Source organism: Ctenopharyngodon idella, chromosome 12 (genome assembly GCF_019924925.1).
Source record: "Ctenopharyngodon idella isolate HZGC_01 chromosome 12, HZGC01, whole genome shotgun sequence".
Classification (NCBI taxonomy): Eukaryota; Metazoa; Chordata; class Actinopteri; order Cypriniformes; family Xenocyprididae; genus Ctenopharyngodon; species Ctenopharyngodon idella.
The window spans coordinates 5825558-5844825 of record NC_067231.1 but is presented as its reverse complement, the minus strand read 5'-3'; the positions used below and the strand labels follow the sequence as shown (position 1 = coordinate 5844825).

Genomic DNA, 19268 nt, shown 5'->3' with positions numbered 1-19268 from the left:
TATAATAAGTAGTGCCATGAGTCGATTAAAAAAATCTAATCAAATTAAATACATGATATGCCAAGTAACTAATCCTATTTAAGTCTCAGATTTATTCTAGGAATTTATAAATAAGGACGTGAATATAAAGGTGATGACAAAAGCACAAAGAGCCCAAGATATCTTATGATTTGCTTAAATATAGCTCAAATATGAATAAACAACAATGCACAGCAACCTACAACAAAATATTTTACCAAAACTGAACATTTCAGCAAAGACATCTACAGAAAATGTGACAAAACACTCCCAATAATAATTAGTTTAAATCAAATTAAATACATGATATGCCAATAATTATTCAAATGAATTAATATTTGATGACTGAAGTCCCCACATAAAGATAATGGATAATTGTCCATTATTGTGGCAGAACATTGAATGTAAAACACTGAACACACACACAAAAAATTTGTTTTTTCAAGTCAATATATAATTTCCATATAATTGATCTATCACTGGACTTCAGTTCACAGAAATCCATTATGCAACGTGTTCCCCCAAACTCTATTAAATAATGAGTAGATATGTGCATAAAACGAAATTAAAAAATGTGTTGGAAACATAAAAAAAAAAATTGGACCTCTGAGAAAAAGCTTGAAAATCATTTGTGTACACCATGTGCCAGACTACCAAAACATGTTTTAGAGAGAGAAAAAAAGATTTTGCGTAATATATTAAGCCATGTGATTATGTTTATGGTGCGAGCACACTCCTGCTGTGCTCCACAGAGAGAATGGACAAAATGATGCAAGACTGTGTTTGCCACCTGTTTCCTGCCCCAGTCCCGCTGTGCGGTGCCACAGGTGTCCGGCATGGAACTGTGGGCCTTAGAACCAGACTCAATTTGGGCCTTAGTTCACATAAACAGCTTTAAGTGTCATTATAAAATACGAAGGGCCTTCTATTGACTCAGCTGAGGCTCTGAAGTGTGTTTGGTCCACTGGGTCGGGGTGACATTGTTTCTGTTTTTCATCAAAGTTCGGGTACGTAGAGAGCATGAACACAAGTGCGAGGGACACGTAATACAAATTCAGCTCGGCATCATAGATGCTCGGTTTGCAGGGTGAGCTGACTAGAAACAAGCCTTTTCCAGAATCACATGGAAAGGGAGGAAATGCCTCAAACGGTTTCTACTGCGGAGGCCGGAACTGTATAATATCACCCTGTTTTTCTTGATCTCCTCAAAAATTGCTATCTTTGAAGATTCTCTTCCATAAATAGAAAGGATCGGGGGAGTTGAAAAACAAACCCGGGTGCTCTATTCATGCTCAGTGAAAACAAAAGCACATCCACTGTTCAGGAAAAGAAACAGAATTATTTCCTTTAATCTGTTTTATACATCAGCAAAAACACTTAATTTCACATTGGCCGTCTGAGCATCATGAAAAACAAACTATTAATACTCCTAGTTAATGAATTATAAAGAGAAAGAGACCAAAACAAGACTAATACTAGAACGCTCCCATCCTATTACAGTCAACAAAGCTGTCACTGTATGTTTATACAGATTAATGTGACTGTTTGAGTCTTGCAGTACAGCTTCAGTTTGTTCTGGACTCTCGTGAATAGTCTCATAGTCTAAAGACACATCTGTTCTGTGAGTGATATTTACCTTGTTTTCCTCACATATCACATTTCATATTTCACCTCAATTCATATCTCAAGTATGGTATATTCTGTACAGTATATGGTATCCTCCTGTATAGATGGTTTTTGTAAATATGCCAATTGACAAACTTGCTGTTATTCCTGCTGTTATTTCCCAGGTGATTCAAGATGCTGTCTTTATGTATTAGTTTACAGTGTGCTCAGTTTTTAGTTTTATTACTACTTTTTCCACAATAATTTAACAATAAGGACTCTAGCCTTCAAAAATGCCCCGCAACAAATGCAAAGGGTCATACAGTCGTTAATTCACATTGAAATTAGAATTTTCGAAAAGGGTCTTAAAGGGGTCATGATATCAGAAATCAAATTTGCCTTGATCTTTTAACATATTAGAGATATTTGTACCAGTAATGCATCCTGCAAGATTTAGAGCTTAAAATGTCCTCCTCATTATAAACAAAGCATTTATTTAATCAAGCTCCAAAAATGGCTCGTTTGGATATTGGGGGACACACGGGGAAATGTATTTGCATATGCCTGCCTCCACAGTAAGACATCAATATTTCTTCATCATCGCACCATAGGCCCCGCCTACTGCCGTTCAGTCGCTTAAAGGCTGACACTTGCCTACACCGGATGCGAGCGTCACGTCAAAAGCAAATAGAACCATTATAATTGCTGATGCTGTCTACGCTGGATACAGTATACAGATGCCCGCTCACTTTACTTCACGAGCTTGAGTCTGCTGAGAACAGGACAAATGGAAGAGTAAATAGAAGCGTAAAGGAACATTGGCTTTGGTGCGTCCAATTTAAACAGCTTGCTTGTGTCTCTGTACAGACTTTAGAAGGATCCCAATATCAGGAACAAGTGGATGGTTTATTTTTTTTGGCGTCCTGGATCATGTCGGAGGATTACATGTTTGTTCAGAGAATTTGACCGTAGATGTTCTGTAAATGAGGCACAGTGTAATGGAGAGATCACAAAGAAACTTTTGCTGACAGATGAAGCAGCCAGCTGTATTGGATCTAACAGCAGCTACATCATAAGTAAACTTTTTAATAATGTTTTGTCTGTAAATGAGGGTTTTACATGGATAATGTTTTCAAAAACACATACTCGCGTGTAATAATGAGTGGGCGTTGATACTGTTTCCTATGCAATGACGTTAGCCAATAATAACAGTGGCCGTTTACTGACAAGCCTTAAAGGAGCCGCCCCTTAAAGGATTAGTTCACTTCAGAATTTCCTGATAATTTACTCACCCCCATGTCATCCAAGATGTTTATATCTTTCTTCAGTCGAAAATAAATTAAGGTTTTTGAGGTTTTTCTCCATACAGTGGACTTCACCGGGGTACAAAGGGTTGAAGGTCCAAATGTCAGTTTCAGTGCAGCTTCAAAGGGCTCTACACGATCCCAGCCGAGGAATAAGGGTTTTACCTAGCAAAACAATTGGTCATTTTCTAAAAAAAACAAAAATGTATATACTTTTTAACCACGAATGGTCATCTTGCACTGCTTTGCGATGTGCCACACATTACGTAATCACATTGGAAAGGTCAAGCGTGATGTAGGCGGAAGTACCGTGGCAGGGCGAAAATCTCATTTTCTCTTCCAACTTCAAAATCATCTGACGCCGTTGTTTTACCTTTTTTTGTAAAGGGCATTTGACTTAGTCTTTGCATGTTCGCTCGGTACTTCCACCTACATCACGTGTGACCTTTCCAACGTGATTACGTAATGCGTAGTGGTTTCCAGAGCAGTGCAAGATGAGCATTTGTAGTTAAAAAGTATATACATTTTTTTTTTTTTTTTTTTTTAAACGAACGTTTTGCTAGATAAGACCGTTATTCTTCAGCTGGGATTGTGCAGCTTCAATTTGGACCTTCAACCTGTTGCGCCCCGGTGAAGTCCACTATATGGAGAAAAATCCTGAAATGTTTTCCTCAAAAACCTTAATTTCTTTTCAACTGAAGAAAGAAAGACATAAACATCTTGAATGACATAGGGGTGAGTAAATTATTAGGAAATTTTAATCCTTTAATGGATCATTTCAGACAGAGGGTCAGAATGGAGGTTGAAAATAATTGTTTTTCCACGCATATATTAATTAACATAGAACCTCAAAGAACATGTTAAAAAAAAACCCATGTCATGACCCCTTAAATTGAAGCAGGTAATCGGATTGTGGTGTATACATGATTCAGTGCTATTCAGAATATTGCTAAATTCTGAGTAATATTGGAATATTAATGTGCATGTAAATGTAGTCACTGACATGGTTGTCTCATTTGAAAAAAAAAAAAAAAAAAAAAAAAAGGGACAAAATTGTTCGGTGAGGTGAAAATTATGCCACAACTGTGAGAATTTTTTTTAAATAGTAAAAGTGTTAAAGTGAATAGTTAAAGTGAATTGAAGTCAGGGACATCAAAAGGTATACCCATGAAAAGGTAAAACACTAAAATCTATGCATAAAAGACACACTTACAATGTAAGTGTAAATGTAAAATGTAAAATATGTGTTTGTCAGATTTTTCCTTAGAATTTACAGTTTGGGTTTATATCTTTTAACTGATAAAATAACACAATTTAAGGTGCTAAGGTTACTAAGCATAACTGGTTTAAGATTATGCATGTAAACACACTCATTATTTTTTAGCAATATGCATTCCCAGAGTTTTTCGCTTTAGCCCTACCAATAAAGATTGAAGAAGACGTTGAATGAACCACTGAATCTTGAACCAATGCTCTTTTGCACACCAGCCAAATTCCTGCAGAGATGCTCCTCTGAGATTCTAAACTGATTGGACATCTGAAAAAATGATCAAACGGAAACCTACGCTGTTAATTGCATACAATAAAATTCGTCATTTAGAAACTTGGACAGAACAAGGCCGTTATTTTCATTGATGGTATCTATGATCAAAAAGCACATGGCTGAATGGCCAGTCATCTGTCACTTGGTCAGAATGGCATTACTCATTAGCATAATAGAAACCAGTCCGTTTGGAATAAAAAGACTGAACCTCCGACATATATTATGATAGTCAATATGTAGCCACCTTGTTCTTGCATGAGTGAGTGATTTGTTCCCTCAAACATGCTTTTATGACCAATACTACAAATCCCAAAGGAAAATGAGCTCAGAGGATTTAGTATTCAGTGGCACAGAGTTCTTTTTTTACTTATACTATGTTTTTTTAATCAATCTTCTTCTAATATGCTCACATTGATCTACACCCCATTTCAAATAGCTTCACTTAGGATCAAGGCAAGAAAGAAAGCCATTCTTCATAATGCAGAACATGTCACAATGGAAATGTTTACAGCGCAGTTTCCATGAGATGGATGGAGTCTCTAGAGGCCCAAAGCGCTATTAACTCATCAAAGATGTGCTTTTTTGCTCCTTTGAAGGGATACAACTTCGTCCAACAAAAGGAAATGTACTATCACATTCAAAACAGTTCTCTTTCGATTTGAGTTAACGAGAACTTATAAATAATATTCCGACCTCACACACACACACACATCTTGGTCCAGGCTTGGGAAAATCCCTCGCCTTTTGTTTTGGAAAAATGTGCGGTAGAAAGGTCAAAAATAAATCCAGCCAACCAGAGCACTTCATTATTACGTTCAGCGGAAATCAGGCAGACAGACAGTGAGCAATAGCGAGTCAAGTCATCTATCATGAGGCGCGGGGAAAGCTTGGCAATATTACAAACTCGCCGAGTAATTCCATATGATCCCTGTTGCAAACAGATTCTCTTATATCTGTGTGAGGCGCAAACACCCGCTGAGGTCCAGAAGTCTGATCCATCGCGCCAGCACACGGAGGCTTACCTCACAGCTTGTGTGTCACATCCAGCGAACGGGTTTGTGGGTGGAGGGCTAGGAAACGGCCCAAATCAGTGTTTCCATGAGCACACAGGCTTCAGCGTACTGTGCTAGATGTTGTTGTTCACCCTGTGCATCGTTGAGATTGGCATCTTCCACGACTGACGAATTGTGTTTGTTTTTATATAATTCATGACATCTTGTCAAATAAAGAAGACATGTAGGAAAACTCAGACTCTAAGGGGAATCGGGCCAAATGTTTTTGTAGACAAAATCAAGGATTCAGCGGTGAGAAGAATTCAAAAACAGGAAGGATCAGGTAAGGCTGAGAACATCACTGATGCAAATTTACAGAATAATAAACAAAATAGCTTAACCAAAAAGTCTTTTTGATTCAAAACCGCATGACTTTATTTCTTCTGTGGAACACAAAAAGAGATGTTTTGAAGAATGTTCACGTTGCTCTTTTTTATAGATGAAAGTGAATGGTGACCAGGGTCTGTCAAGCACCAAAAGGACAAAAAAAGACAATAAAATCATCATAAAATAGTCCATATGACTTGTGCATTATATTCTGAGTCTTCTGGAGCCAAACAATAGAGTGCTGCAGGGATGACATATTTTTGTAGGCAAAAATCCGGAAATGAGTTAGTATTTTAGTATTTCCGGTTCCATAATGGTAAGCCAATGGCTTTTTTGGATGGGTTTTTGGTTATAACAATGTCTGTGGTTAACACAAGATCAAGATATTTTCATGTTTTATTCTACTGCATAAAATATATCCGTAATACCCCCTTTTGATATACACTATATTGCCAAAAGTTTTGGGATGCCTGCCTTTACGTGCACATGAACTTTAATGACATCCCATTCTTAATCCATAGAGTTTAATATGGAGTTGGCCCACCCTTTGCAGCTATAACAGCCTCAACTCTTCTGGGAAGGCTTTCCACAAGGTTTAGGAGTGTGTTTATGGGAATTTTTTCCCATTCTTCTAGAAGCGCATTTGTGAGGTCAGGCACTGATGTTGGACGAGAAGGCCTGGCTTGCAGTCTCCGCTCTAATTCATCCCAAAGGTGTTCTATCGGGTTGAGGTCAGGACTCTGTGCAGGCCAGTCAAGTTCCTCCACACCAAACTCACTCATCCATGTCTTTATGGACCTTGCTTTGTGCACTGGTGCGCAGTCATGTTGGAACAGGAAGTGGCCATGCCCAAACTGTTTCCACATGAAACAGCATGAAATTGTCCAAAATGTCTTGGTATGCTGAAGAATTAAGAGTTCCTTTCACTGGAACTAAGGGGCCAAGCCCAACCCCTGAAAAACAACCCCACACCATAATCTCCCCTCCACCAAACTTTACACTTGGCACAATGCAGTCAGGCAAGTACCGTTCTCCTACCAACCGCCAAACCCAGACTCGTCCGTCAGATTGCCAGACAGAGAAGCGTGATTCGTCACTCCAGAGAACACGTCTCCACTGCTCTAGAGTCCAGTGACGGCATGCTTTACACCACTGCATCCGACGCTTTGCATTGCACTTGGTGATGTAAGGCTTGGATGCAGCTGCTCGGCCATGGAAACATATTTCCATGAAGCTCTTTACGCACTGTTCTTGATCTGAAATTTGAAAGCCACACGAAGTTTGGAGGTCTGTAGCTATTGACTCTGCAGAAAGTTGGCGACTTCTGCGCACTGTGCGCCTCAGCATGCGCTGACCCCACTCTGTGATTTTACGTGGCCTACCATTTCATGGCTGAGTTGCTGTTGTTCCCAATTGCTTCCACTTTGTTATGATACCACTAACAGTTGACCGTGGAATATTTAGTAGTGAGGAAATTTCACGAATGGACTTATTGCACAGGTGGCAACCTATCACGGTACCACGCTTGAATTTACTGAGCTCCTGAGAGTGACCCATTCTTTCACAAATGTTTGTAGAAACAGTCTGCATGCCTTGGTGCTTGATTTTATACACCTGTGGCCATGGAAGTGATTGGAACGCCTGAATTCAATGATTTGGAGGGGTGTCCCAATACTTTTGGCAATACAGTGTATTTTCAAAGCTTTTATTTGTCTTAAAAAAGCCTGTTGCTAACAAGTGGCTAAATAGGATTATAGAGATTGTCAGGTACATTAAACGTCATCACGCCGAACATCTACTCACTAGTCTACTTTTACAGCCTCACTGTGTTTATAATCACACTCTTGCAAATTATTCTAACTCAAAGTTTGATGGAAAATGTTGTAATATAAAGACTGAAAGAGCTTATTGGTGGTGACGTTGAAGTCATGTGACCGTGGTGTAGTTCGTTTCTATCCTATTTTTAGCTTTTTACTTCTGGCGATTGTATTTAGGCTTCAAAATTCATCAAAGTTGTGTTATCATGATGTACAAAACGTGTTAGAATCAAACATTTGTTAGTCACAAAGTTTATTTTCTACACTAATCCAGAAGCAATGCAATTGGGTTTTTGTCAAGGGAACCAGGGTGATGCTGACTTCTGGGTTGGCCTACAAAAATACATCATGACTTTAGCACTCTATAGTTTTCCATGCAAAATAGACAAAAAATTAATTCATTGAAAATCATCAGCCATGGTTCCAATTCACTTGTATTGCACTGAAAAGAGCAGCTTATACATTCTGCAAAATAACTCCTTTTGTGTTCCACTGAAGAAAGAAAGTCATACAAATTTCATGAAAAAGATATGATGAATGAATAATAACAGAATTTTCACTTCTGGGAAAATTATTTCCTTTAATAATCATAAAAAATAAAAAAATAAAAGTACCTCAGAGGAAGCTCCAAATTCAGACCTATTTAAAAGTCCAATATGAAATAGATTAAATTATGGCAAGAGTACAATGCAAGTCTTTGTACAGACACAAGTGCCATGTTTACTTTTTACGCCCAGCCTACTTGTTGAGGCTTTACGTAGTTGCTCCAACCAGCATGCACCTGCTTTTCATTTCCCTCCAAAAATTCCACATCAGCCTGTTGACAAATAACTTTACAACAGTTTACAATTAATCCTCATTCTATAAACATCTAGGAGAGTTTGAAGAGGCAAAGAGTTTATAAAATGAGTTTACGATGATGGTAATCCACACCAGAAAAAAATCATGCAAGACCAGCTGAACAATTATCAATTCAGTTCATTGTCTAATTTGTGTAAAAAAAAAATTCTAACTACACTAAAACATAGATGTTTATATTTTCTGAGTGATGCAAGCCTGTGTGTTGTGGATGGTGTCAGAGCGTCGCTAAGGGGTTGCTAAAGTCTTCCGATTGCTCGTTAGTGAATTGCTACGTTGTTGTGAGTGTTTTATGGGTGGTTTCTAGGTGGTTGCTTACTGGCCCAAGTCAAAAGAGCCTCTATGATAATCTAGTCCTGGGGTGTCCAATCCTGCTCCTGGAAGGCCAATGTCTTGCAGAGTTTAGATCCAACCAACTCTAACACACTTGCCTAGAAAAAATGTTTTTAGTGGTTGCATCAGAAGGTAGGAAGGCATCAAGGCATGTTAGCTTCAATTCCTGTCTCCTTCATCTGATCGTTTTTTCATAGATATATCCTTCGCTGCCTATGATATCCCACAATCCCATGCATTCCATTCTGTGACAATTGTGCTAAAACTAAATATGGCATCTGAAAGTTGTGGTTGGTGGTCCGTTTGTGTGTTAATGTACAACTTTTTCCACTAGTACTATAGTACTAAAACTATTGTAAATATTTGCTTAGTTGTCACCAAAGCTCACTCTATTTTGTTGTAGATTATTAAACCGTTGCGCTGCCCCAGAAGCCTGTCCAAAATCAGTTTCGTGAGGTCTTGCGCAAATGATAAAAATTGGGATTGCAATTTAAAATGCAAATTGAAAAAAAAAATCCAGGTTTGCTGTGCTTGTTTATAGACCGTATGCACCAGAGAAACAAGCACACAGCCATCTTTAGAATTTTGTTTTTGAACTTCCGTTTTTGCCGTAGCTCTATATATTTCTATGGCACCGCTGTCAAAGAGTAATTGGCTGCTGAAGTGGATTTACTTATTGTAGAGTTAACAAAAGTTATCATGAGAATTAAAGAAATTGTCATAACAAATGTCAGTCAGCCGGGAAGAGTTAAAAACGAGCAGTTTATTCATAAATCCGTAAGATCTTACCTTCATGCTGTGGAAATATAAACCAGAAGATAGAACACAACGAGCGTAGTGCTGAAAAGGGGCGGGGCTACATAAGGTCTATTGGGCTGCACAATTTGGCCAAAACATTGTGCCTATACTGTATATCAATATGGCTATAAAAATTTTATTTTATATTACATATATAAAAAATAATAAATAAAAAGAAAATATTACTGTAAAATAAAAAAATCAAGTATTTAAGAAAAATAATATATTATTTTATTTTACATCTGTAAAATTGCAAAACTACTATTTATGACTGTCTTAATTCCTTCATTTTCAAACTTTTTTTTGACCGCAGGGAACCCTTACATTATATACATAGTTCTGTCATGAAATTCTAGATGGCGCAGGCTGATGTCTTAACGCAAGCTGATGATAATTACAGCGTTAACTACTTGGCACAAGCTGATTGGTCCATGTCACATCTGCAGCCAATGAGCTTGTTGCTCACACATTTAAATGGCTGGTTACATTCACTATAGCAGTTTACAGTGCGCTTCAGAGTTCCTCTAAATTCCTCCATCTTCCTCACCTTCACCTGTATAGATCTGCTATGGGTTATTGATATATGCTATTTGTGCAGCAGCACTATGCCTTTCTCACAGCAGCGTATATATATTATATATATTTATATATATATATATATTGGCAGTAGCAAGTTCCTGTACTTTCTCTGCAGCAGCAGCAATTCAGCAGCAGCATAGCAGATCTATTCTGCCAAGACCAAATACATTAACTTTGTCATATCCATTACCATGCTAACAATCTTTCGAGAGTTGTCATGATAGAAGTAAGTATATACAAGCCATATTGTAAATCTAAATATCTAAATATTGCCGCATTCTTTCAGAGAGGTGAGGCAGGGTTTCCTGAGGTTTCGCCGTTACCTGATCAGAGCTCTCAGCGTGAGAGAAATGTCTAAGGAAAAAGAGCTGAATCCCATCTTTGTGCAGAATCACGGAACACCTGATGGCTTCGACACGAAAACCCAGCCGCCATGATGGACAGGAATGCAATGTTGTTATTAAAAACACGTGCAATTTTAGCAGGCTGGTATCACTCTACTGAAGACATGCTCTTGGGGCGTGGGGTGCTGATTCGGCAGAAATATTTTCCTCACAGTCAAAAGATATATTATATGCTTTCCTTTTTTTTTTAAATACATTTCTAAAAAACACTCTTTTTAAAAGGATTTGTTGTTGCTTTCAATATATGTGAGATAATTCCTGAGGTCATTTTTCATGAATTCATCTATGTCTCTGGGTGCAGGCTGAATTTCACATTCTTACATAGTTAAATAAATAGATAAAGTATTTGTTTTCAGCACAAGTATGTTGACGTGAGCAGCAAAATACCACTCTTATCTTATGTTAAATCACATTTACAAGGTTCCTTAGGAGATACACTGTGTTATTTCACAGAGGAAATATCATATCCTTCATTTTTACCATCTACTAATTCAGATAACAAATAGGGTCCGTCCCAAAGTGGAGCAGTCGTCCACAGTGCAGGCTTTGCAGAAAGTGCATAGCTGCTGCAAAAGGAGTGCTTGTGAGCATGGTTCTGAAACCTAAAATGAAAAATTGGTTTCCTTAACAAAAACCCAATAGGATTTTTCAATTTTTTCAGAAAATAAGCTCTGTAAGCAACTAAAGATTATGATTCTTACATTTTCATCATGATAATCTTCACAAATACACATATGCTTTATGATTTGTGAAGCCAAATACAATCAACAGAAGTAAAAAATGTAAACGTCTGAAGCCTAAAATGAAAATAGGTTCCCCTGACAAAAACACAATAGGATTTTTTCAGTGGCTTTTGGATTATTGCAAAAAATAAACTCTGTAACCAACAAACTATTATGATTCTAACATTTTCATCCTGATAATCTTCACAAATGCACACAACTTTTATGAACTTTGAAGCCAAATACAATCCCCATAAGTAAAAAGTTAAAAGTCTGAACTAAAATGAAAAATTGGTTCCCTCAACAAAAACCCATTAAGAATTTTCCATTTGGTTTTGGATTATTGCAGAAAATAAGCTCTGTAACCAACAAAAGTTTATGATTCTTACATTTTCATCATGATAATTTTCACAAATGTACACAACTTCTATGAATTTTGAAGCCAAATACAATAAAAAGTTAATCGTCTGAAACCAAAAATGAAAAATTGGTTCCCTCGACAAAAAACAAAAACAAAAAAAAAACCAATAGTATTTTTTCCATTGGCTTTTGGATTATTGCAGAAAATCAGCTCTGTAAGCAACAAAATGATAAAACATGATAATCTTCGCAAACGTACATAAGTTCTATGAATTTTGAAGCCAAATACAACCGACAGAAGTAAAAAGCTAAACATAGGCAATAAACGAACTACACCGAGGTCGCATGACTTCAACGTCACCACAATTAAGATTCCAACAACTTTTTAAGTAAAAAACATTTTCCCTGAAAGTTTAAAAGTTGGAGTAGTTTGGACAAGCGTGATTATAAATGCAACAAGGCTGTGAAAGCGGACTAGTGAGTTGATAGGTTTTCCTGTTTGGCATGATGACAGCCTACGGTGGAATGGACTTCACGGACGCACGCGAGCAAGGTCCATGAGACCGCAAATCCACATTTAGGCTGCCATTTGGGACACAGCCATTGCTAAAATGCTGTTCGTGATATGGTAGGTTATGTTTATTTGAAAAGCAGGAATTGGCGTTTCTGAAGCTTTGCATCAGCTGCGACTTCCCAAATATGAGGCAGCCCGAGGCTTACGGTGCAGCCAGCCGTATCTTCCAGAACCGGCCGTTTCCAAGCCCTCTTAACTGGGTCTGATTATTTTCACACACTTTTCAGGTTAACACAAATGAAACTTTGACATGTGCCGGATTTCTTAGTAATATCGACTTGCCTGCGAGAGTTTATTTTGAAGGCCAGCATGCTTCGATTCAGGTGCTGAGTCTCATTCCTGTCCTGAGCTGTCTGGTTTCTCCAGCCTGTATTTATTCACAGCCTGCCAATTAGACCAGCAAGTGTTTGCCCTAAAGGCCACTCTACCTTGCTGAATCCAAATACGCAAAGTGTGCTTGTTTTGGCGTGGCCATAAACGGACGGGAGACCTGTTTTGAGTATCCTTCGGCGAAAGGTGTTGTGTCACGAGTCACTGACTAAGCTCTCGAGGTAAAGGTGATTTATCACACACTTCAAACTTTTGCATGGACTTCCTATACACTTTTGCAGAGATCAATTTGAATTCAATTATTTTGTCATTTTAGGATCCAGATTTTCTAACAGGCAGAGTTTACCATTGCCAGCTAAAGTATCACATATATCACTCATGCTGTGTTGGATTAATAATATTATTCTAATATTCAATATGGTGATAATTAAGCAATAAAGTACCGTTCAAAAGCTTAAGGTCTGTATTTTATAATCTTTTTGATAGAAGTCTCTTATGCTCACCAGAGCTACATTTAAATGATTAAAAATACAGTAAAAACAGTAATACTGTGAAATATTATTACAATGTAAAGTAACTGTTTTCTATTTCAATATATTTTATAATGTAATTTATTCCTGTGATGTCAAAGCTGAATTTTCAGCTTCATTACTCCGGTCTTCAGTGTCACATGATCCTTCAGAAGTCATTCTAATATTTTACGAATTTCTAATATTTTTCAAAAAAGATTATTCACTAAGGTGATAATTAAGCATCATGGTACACTATCATTCAAAAGTGTGGGGTTGGTATAATTTTTTTTATGTTTTTGAAAGAAGTCTCTTATGCTCACCAGAGCTGCATTTAATTGATCAAAAATACAGTAAAAACTGTAATACTGAGAAATATTATTACGATGTAAAGTAACTGTTTTCTATTTTAATATATTTTATAATGTAATTTATTCCTGTGATCTCAAAGCTACATTTTCAGCTTCATTACTCCAGTCTTCAGTGTCACATGACCTTTCAGAAGTCATTCTAATATTCTTATTAATTTCTAATATTTTTCTAAAAATATTTTATTCTAATATTCAATAAGGTGATAATCTAGCATCAAGGTACACTATCATTCAAAAAAGTGTGGGGTTGGTATAATTTTTTAATGTTTTTGAAAGAAGTCTCTTCTGCTCACCAGAGCTGCATTTAATAGATCAAAAATACAGTAAAAACTGTAATATTGTGAAATATTATTACAATGTTAAAAAAACTGTTTTCTATTTTAATATATTTTATAATGTAATTTATTCCTGTGATGGTAAAGCTGAATTTTCAGCATCATTACTCCAGTCTTCAGTGTCACATGATCCTTCAGAAATCATTCTAATATTTTTCTAATTTCTAATATTTTTTACTTAATATTCCACAAGTGTATTGTACAGTTTCTTGATTATTAAGTTGTATCTCACCAAAAATGAGACTTGGTGCTTCATTAAGCATATAAATGTGTCACATTGTACTGCCATTGCCTGAATTCACCCAATTTTGACATTCATTAAATTCTTTCCTTTGGTCTTCTGAAGAACGGATAGAAAGTCATACAGGTTTGGTATGAACTCTCTTTAAAGGATTAGTTCACTTCTGAATGAAAATTTCCTGATAATTTACTCACCCCCATTTCATCCAAGATGTTCATATCATTCTTTCTTCAGTCAAAAAGAAATGAAGGTTTTAGATGAAAATATTCCAGGATTATTCTCCTTATAGTGGACTTCAATGGTCTCCAAACGGTTGAAGGTCATAATTACAGTTTCAGTGCAGCTTCAAAGGGCTTTAAACGATACCAGACGAGGAATAAGGGTCTTATCTAGCGAAATGATCGGTCATTTTCTTAAAAAAAATACAACTGTATATGCTTTATAAACACAAATGATTGCCTTGCAAGTGCTTCCACCATTCTGCTTTCCGTATTCTTCAAAAAGCTTACGCTTATGTCCTACGCCTACCCTATTCTACTTACGGAAAAAATGGAACTGGCGTCGCGTTCCTTCCGTAAGTTGAATAAGGAAGGCGTAGGACATACAGCGTAAGCTTTTTGAAGAATACGGAAAGCGGAAGCACTTGCAAGGCGATCATTTGCTTTTACAAAGCACACACATTTGTATTTTTTTAGAAAATAACCTATCGTTTCGCTAGATAAGACCCTTATTCCTCGTCTGGTATCGTTTAAAGCCCTTTGAAGCTGCACTGAAACTGTAATTTTGACCCTCAAACGTTTGGAGGCCATTGAAGTCCACTATAAAGAGAATAATCCTGGAATGTTTTCATCAAAAACCTTAATTTCTTTTTGACCGAAGAAAGAAAGACATGAACATCTTGGATGACATGGGGGTGAGTAAATTATCAGGAAAATTTTATTTGAAAGTGGACTAATCCTTTAAAGATTGTTAGGTACAATGCAGAGTGGAGTGACTATATTCACAATACAACATGTTTCCTACTGCTTTTTTAATGAAAATCTTGTATATTAAAAATATTAAGACATTTTCATAGAAAACTGAATTAAGACGTGTTTTCTAAATATGCTCATTTTCAATTAGACCTATAAAGTGCTGTCATCTCCTCTTAAGATTGGTTTGCTAAGCCATAACAAAAAAATCAAGCGAGCCTCTTTATGTTACTGAATACATACAACTTCTATTTTGATTCAAATTTGGCAGAGCAAATACACACTGTGCATACAACGGTAGTTATGTAGCACCGCATTTATTCTATTACCGCAGTAGTAGTATTTTGAGGCTTGAGTACCGCAAAACTGTTGCACTGCTGTGTCGTGCAGCACTGATTGCAGTTTGTCCTTCAGCAGAAATAATTACACATGCAACATGATGCTAACCTATTTTCTACCACTGCATGAGGCTGCCAAAGCAATGTGGTTTTCTTTACCTTTTGAAAGAAGTCCTCACCTCCGTTGACTCGCCCCTCCGTGGCAGCTGCGGAGAAGAATGGGACATTTCAGAAAAAGCGTAACATCAGGAATCACTTATGTTGGCGTATTAACAAAATCAGCAATTCATATCAACACATTCTTCCACATGGCCTTGGGTGGAAAAATGTCTGTGCAATTTAGGCAGGGCGGGGGTCATTTTCCTGTCCATTTGCAGCAAGTCACCTCTGTAGAAAAATCAATGCATTACTACTTTCTAAAGGTTTATGCAGGATTGTACTAAACTTTGTGATGCGTAATACTAGGTTTAAATGAAGTGTGTTCTGTGTTCGAACCCCATCTAAGGCTTCCTATAGCTCATCTTGTAGATCATGGCACTAGCAACGGCAAAGTCACGGATTCAATCCCCCAAACACCGATCAAAATGCATGCAGTGAATTCACAGTAAGTTGTTTTGTATAAAATCGTCCGTTGAATGTAAAAATGTAAATTTAATCCACATGAGACAGAGAAACTGACATGCTTGTTCGGTTTGAGATGTTTGCCAAGAACATTTGATTTAAATTAAACAATAAAATGCAGACTTGTTCATCAGCAAATTTGGATGTTGTTTAAAGACATTGAAACCACAAAATGCAGCAGCTGATGGACGTCTAGAACTTTTTCAGTTCATATTTCTCTGGATCAGAAACATGACCTACATTGTGAGATGCAAGCATAATCTTGTTGGGCCAAGCTTTAAAATGTGTGTCTACTGTAATCCAGACAAATGTGACGTGTTTATTTATATCCAATGAATTACAGGGGAGTTTTTCAGAGCAGATTGACTGAAAATTGCTCAAACCACAGGCACCGGCTGAATCAGCCCTGCTTTACCGCTAAGATATGCTATCCAGAGGCAGTGGAGGAAGCTCTGGAAGCCCTGAGAACAAACTGAACTCTACAGAGTTAACTACATTCAGAGAGAAAACAGAATTACTCATTTTTCTGTGATTGGCCAAGGAACAAACCAAAACAGGATCTAATGGATTTATGAGACTGTGGAAAGGCCTCAGGAAACTATTCATAAACACCATAACCTTCTCAAAAATTATGAACAGACTTTGACCATTTTACTCCATGTTGCTCAAAACATTTGATGTGTGACCACCATGTGCCAATAACAAGGGTGGTCTCAGCCTCACACTCATGGATGCCCACGGTTTGTTTTCTCAGCATTTGATGCATATAGCACACAGCACTGGAAAACACTTGTGGAGATCACAAGGTTCAATCAGACTGCTACAGTGCTAGTTGGTTTTTTATCACAAAATCATGTTAGTGATACACCAACATTTTTGGCAGGAAACAAAATTCTGTTTCAGACAAAATCATTCTGGAGGGCCGAAATCATTGACCAGAGCAGAGACGCTTAATTAGTGCTTCTCCAATAAGGTGTTTTGACTGTGTCAGCGTCTATTCCGTGTACACAACGTGGATAAGCTACAACAGGTAATGTGGACGTAATGTTGAAATATCGAGAGGTGGTTCAGTGATGAAGAACTCTACATACGCCTGGTTTGATTTATCACCTGAGAACATGATACCCTGAACAACATAAAGAGTTCAGTTGCCCAAATTTAAATTACAGAAAACCATTACTTTTGGGTAAATGAAAACATCCCCTGGTTACTCACATAACTTCGGTTCGCTGAGATATGGGAACGAGACATTACGACAATAGCTGACACTATTGGGGAAACCACCTTTCTCCGAAAATACTGAAGCCTTACTGAATCACGCCAGCGTAAGTGCACTGTCCAATGACGTTCATCGCCTGAAACAGAGGCAGGCTCGACATTTTCTCGAAATCTCTTTCGACTGAAGTCTCTGAGCAAAGTAGCACAGCAACACATGCCATGATTGTTTCCTTATTTTAGGGAACCAAGGTTATGTAAGTAACTGAAGATGTTTACTTTCAATTTTCGTAGGGTTGCCTTCTAATAGTCAACTAAACGTTAGTCGATGAGATGAGGCTTGGGGCCAGATTTACTAACAGTTTGCACTAGCGCAAACCCTCTTTTGGCCTTAAAAAAATACTGTCAGGATTTACTAAAGACACGCAGTGAAAAATTTGCGCTGAAAAGGTGTGGACAGTTATTTTTGCGACTGACCTTATTGCATATGCATTTGTAGGAGTTTCACTTTCAGACTCAAAATGTATGGGAGGAAAGTATTTAAATGAATCATACAAGGTGATTTACTAAGGTTCGCGCTAGTCATTTTACTGGTATTTGCGCTTTTATTTACCACCCAAAAAAAGCATGTCTTAAACCAGACGCTAATTTGATAGATTGCATTGGTCATTATGGAAATGATCCGGCTGCGTCTTCTTTAATTTGTGTGTCGTCAGTAGATCACGCGCAGAACTTTATACTCCCATCCACGTTTTTTTTTTTTTTTTGGAATTGTGCTCTCACGCTAATTTGGTTTAGTAAAGTTTAGTAAGTTTAGTAAATCTGGCCCTTGGTTGAATAAATTAGAATTGGTGAAGTCACGCAGTGACAGACTGTTATCATGGCTGGTCCATGCAGTAGGATATGTTGGTAAGTAAAAAGTGTAGGAAGTTTTCGAGAGGGTAATGACCATGAAAAAATAAAGTACAACCTCAAACATGACTTTAAAACATGTTAGTAGCTTAATGTATAGCCACTTTACATTTGGTGCAGATCCTGAGCATCAATGACAAATATCTTGTAAAATGTGCAGTCAGTACCGCCACTCCCTGTACAGTATACGTGAGTATAAGAGTATACGTGATCACGAATTTGAAAGAAAAAGTAAAAAGCAAGCATGCATTCAAAAGTGATTTCAATACCCCAGATATATATAGTGCCTTCCTGGTACCCACAAATTAAAGGCTCACTGAAGTGCCTTGGAACATGCAGCATTATTCAATGTGTTGACGTAATTTCAACTGAAACAGGGCAGGACATATCAAACAGCTCCTCTCCTTTTTTAAAATAGCCAATAGCGTTTCATTTATATCACAGCTCAGCCAGAGCCGTTAAGCTAGGTAAAACTTTCCTTCTAATCTTTAACCATTTCTGCTCATAACCTCCTCCATGTCGCTTCAAAATATAGCATTCTGTGCAGAATTCAAAAGGGTCCAATATGTTTTGTGGTCTGTGCCGACTTGAGGATATGATCCGTTCTGTGCTATTGTGTCTCTGGACCGGAGCAGACTGTGTGCTCTGCGGTTCATGTGACACTAATGTGAAACCAGACGTCATTCGCCTCAATGGAAAGCATATTTACACTGTCTTAATCGTTGCCTATCCCCTATATAGTGCACTATTTGCCATTCACTATGTAGAAAATAGTAAATGTCTGAACAAGTGATTTCAGCCGCAGCTTCAGCGTCTATTTATAATGTAGGGGACGGGACGCTTTAGATTCTAGAGAGCATTTGATTGGACAGAAGATCTCATGAGAAGCTGAAGTCTGCGGTGATGTCATGAAAATCTGTGATCCATTTTAGTGGAAGCGAGAGACTGTAAGTTTTAAATGCGAATCTCCTAAATGCGAATTTTGTCATTGTTTTGGAACACACCAGCTTATTCATAACCTTAAGGCTAACATATTCATACTAATAACTAAAAAACTATACAAGGTGTACTATAAAGGCCTGTACAGGTGAGTACATGTGAATGCGATTTCAAAGTCGAAAGTGAAAAGCG

General features: G+C 37.5%; 1 protein-coding gene across 2 annotated transcripts in view; it reads right to left on the bottom strand.

The window, feature by feature from the left end:
* Positions 1-19268, bottom strand: part of bicc1b (BicC family RNA binding protein 1b) — a 104585-nt gene that overhangs the window by 66434 nt on the left and 18883 nt on the right. For both annotated transcript variants that reach the window (XM_051914062.1, XM_051914063.1), the window contains exon 2: positions 15549-15595. In XM_051914062.1, the coding sequence (XP_051770022.1) occupies positions 15549-15595 (47 nt within the window). The remainder of the gene's footprint in view (positions 1-15548; positions 15596-19268) is intronic.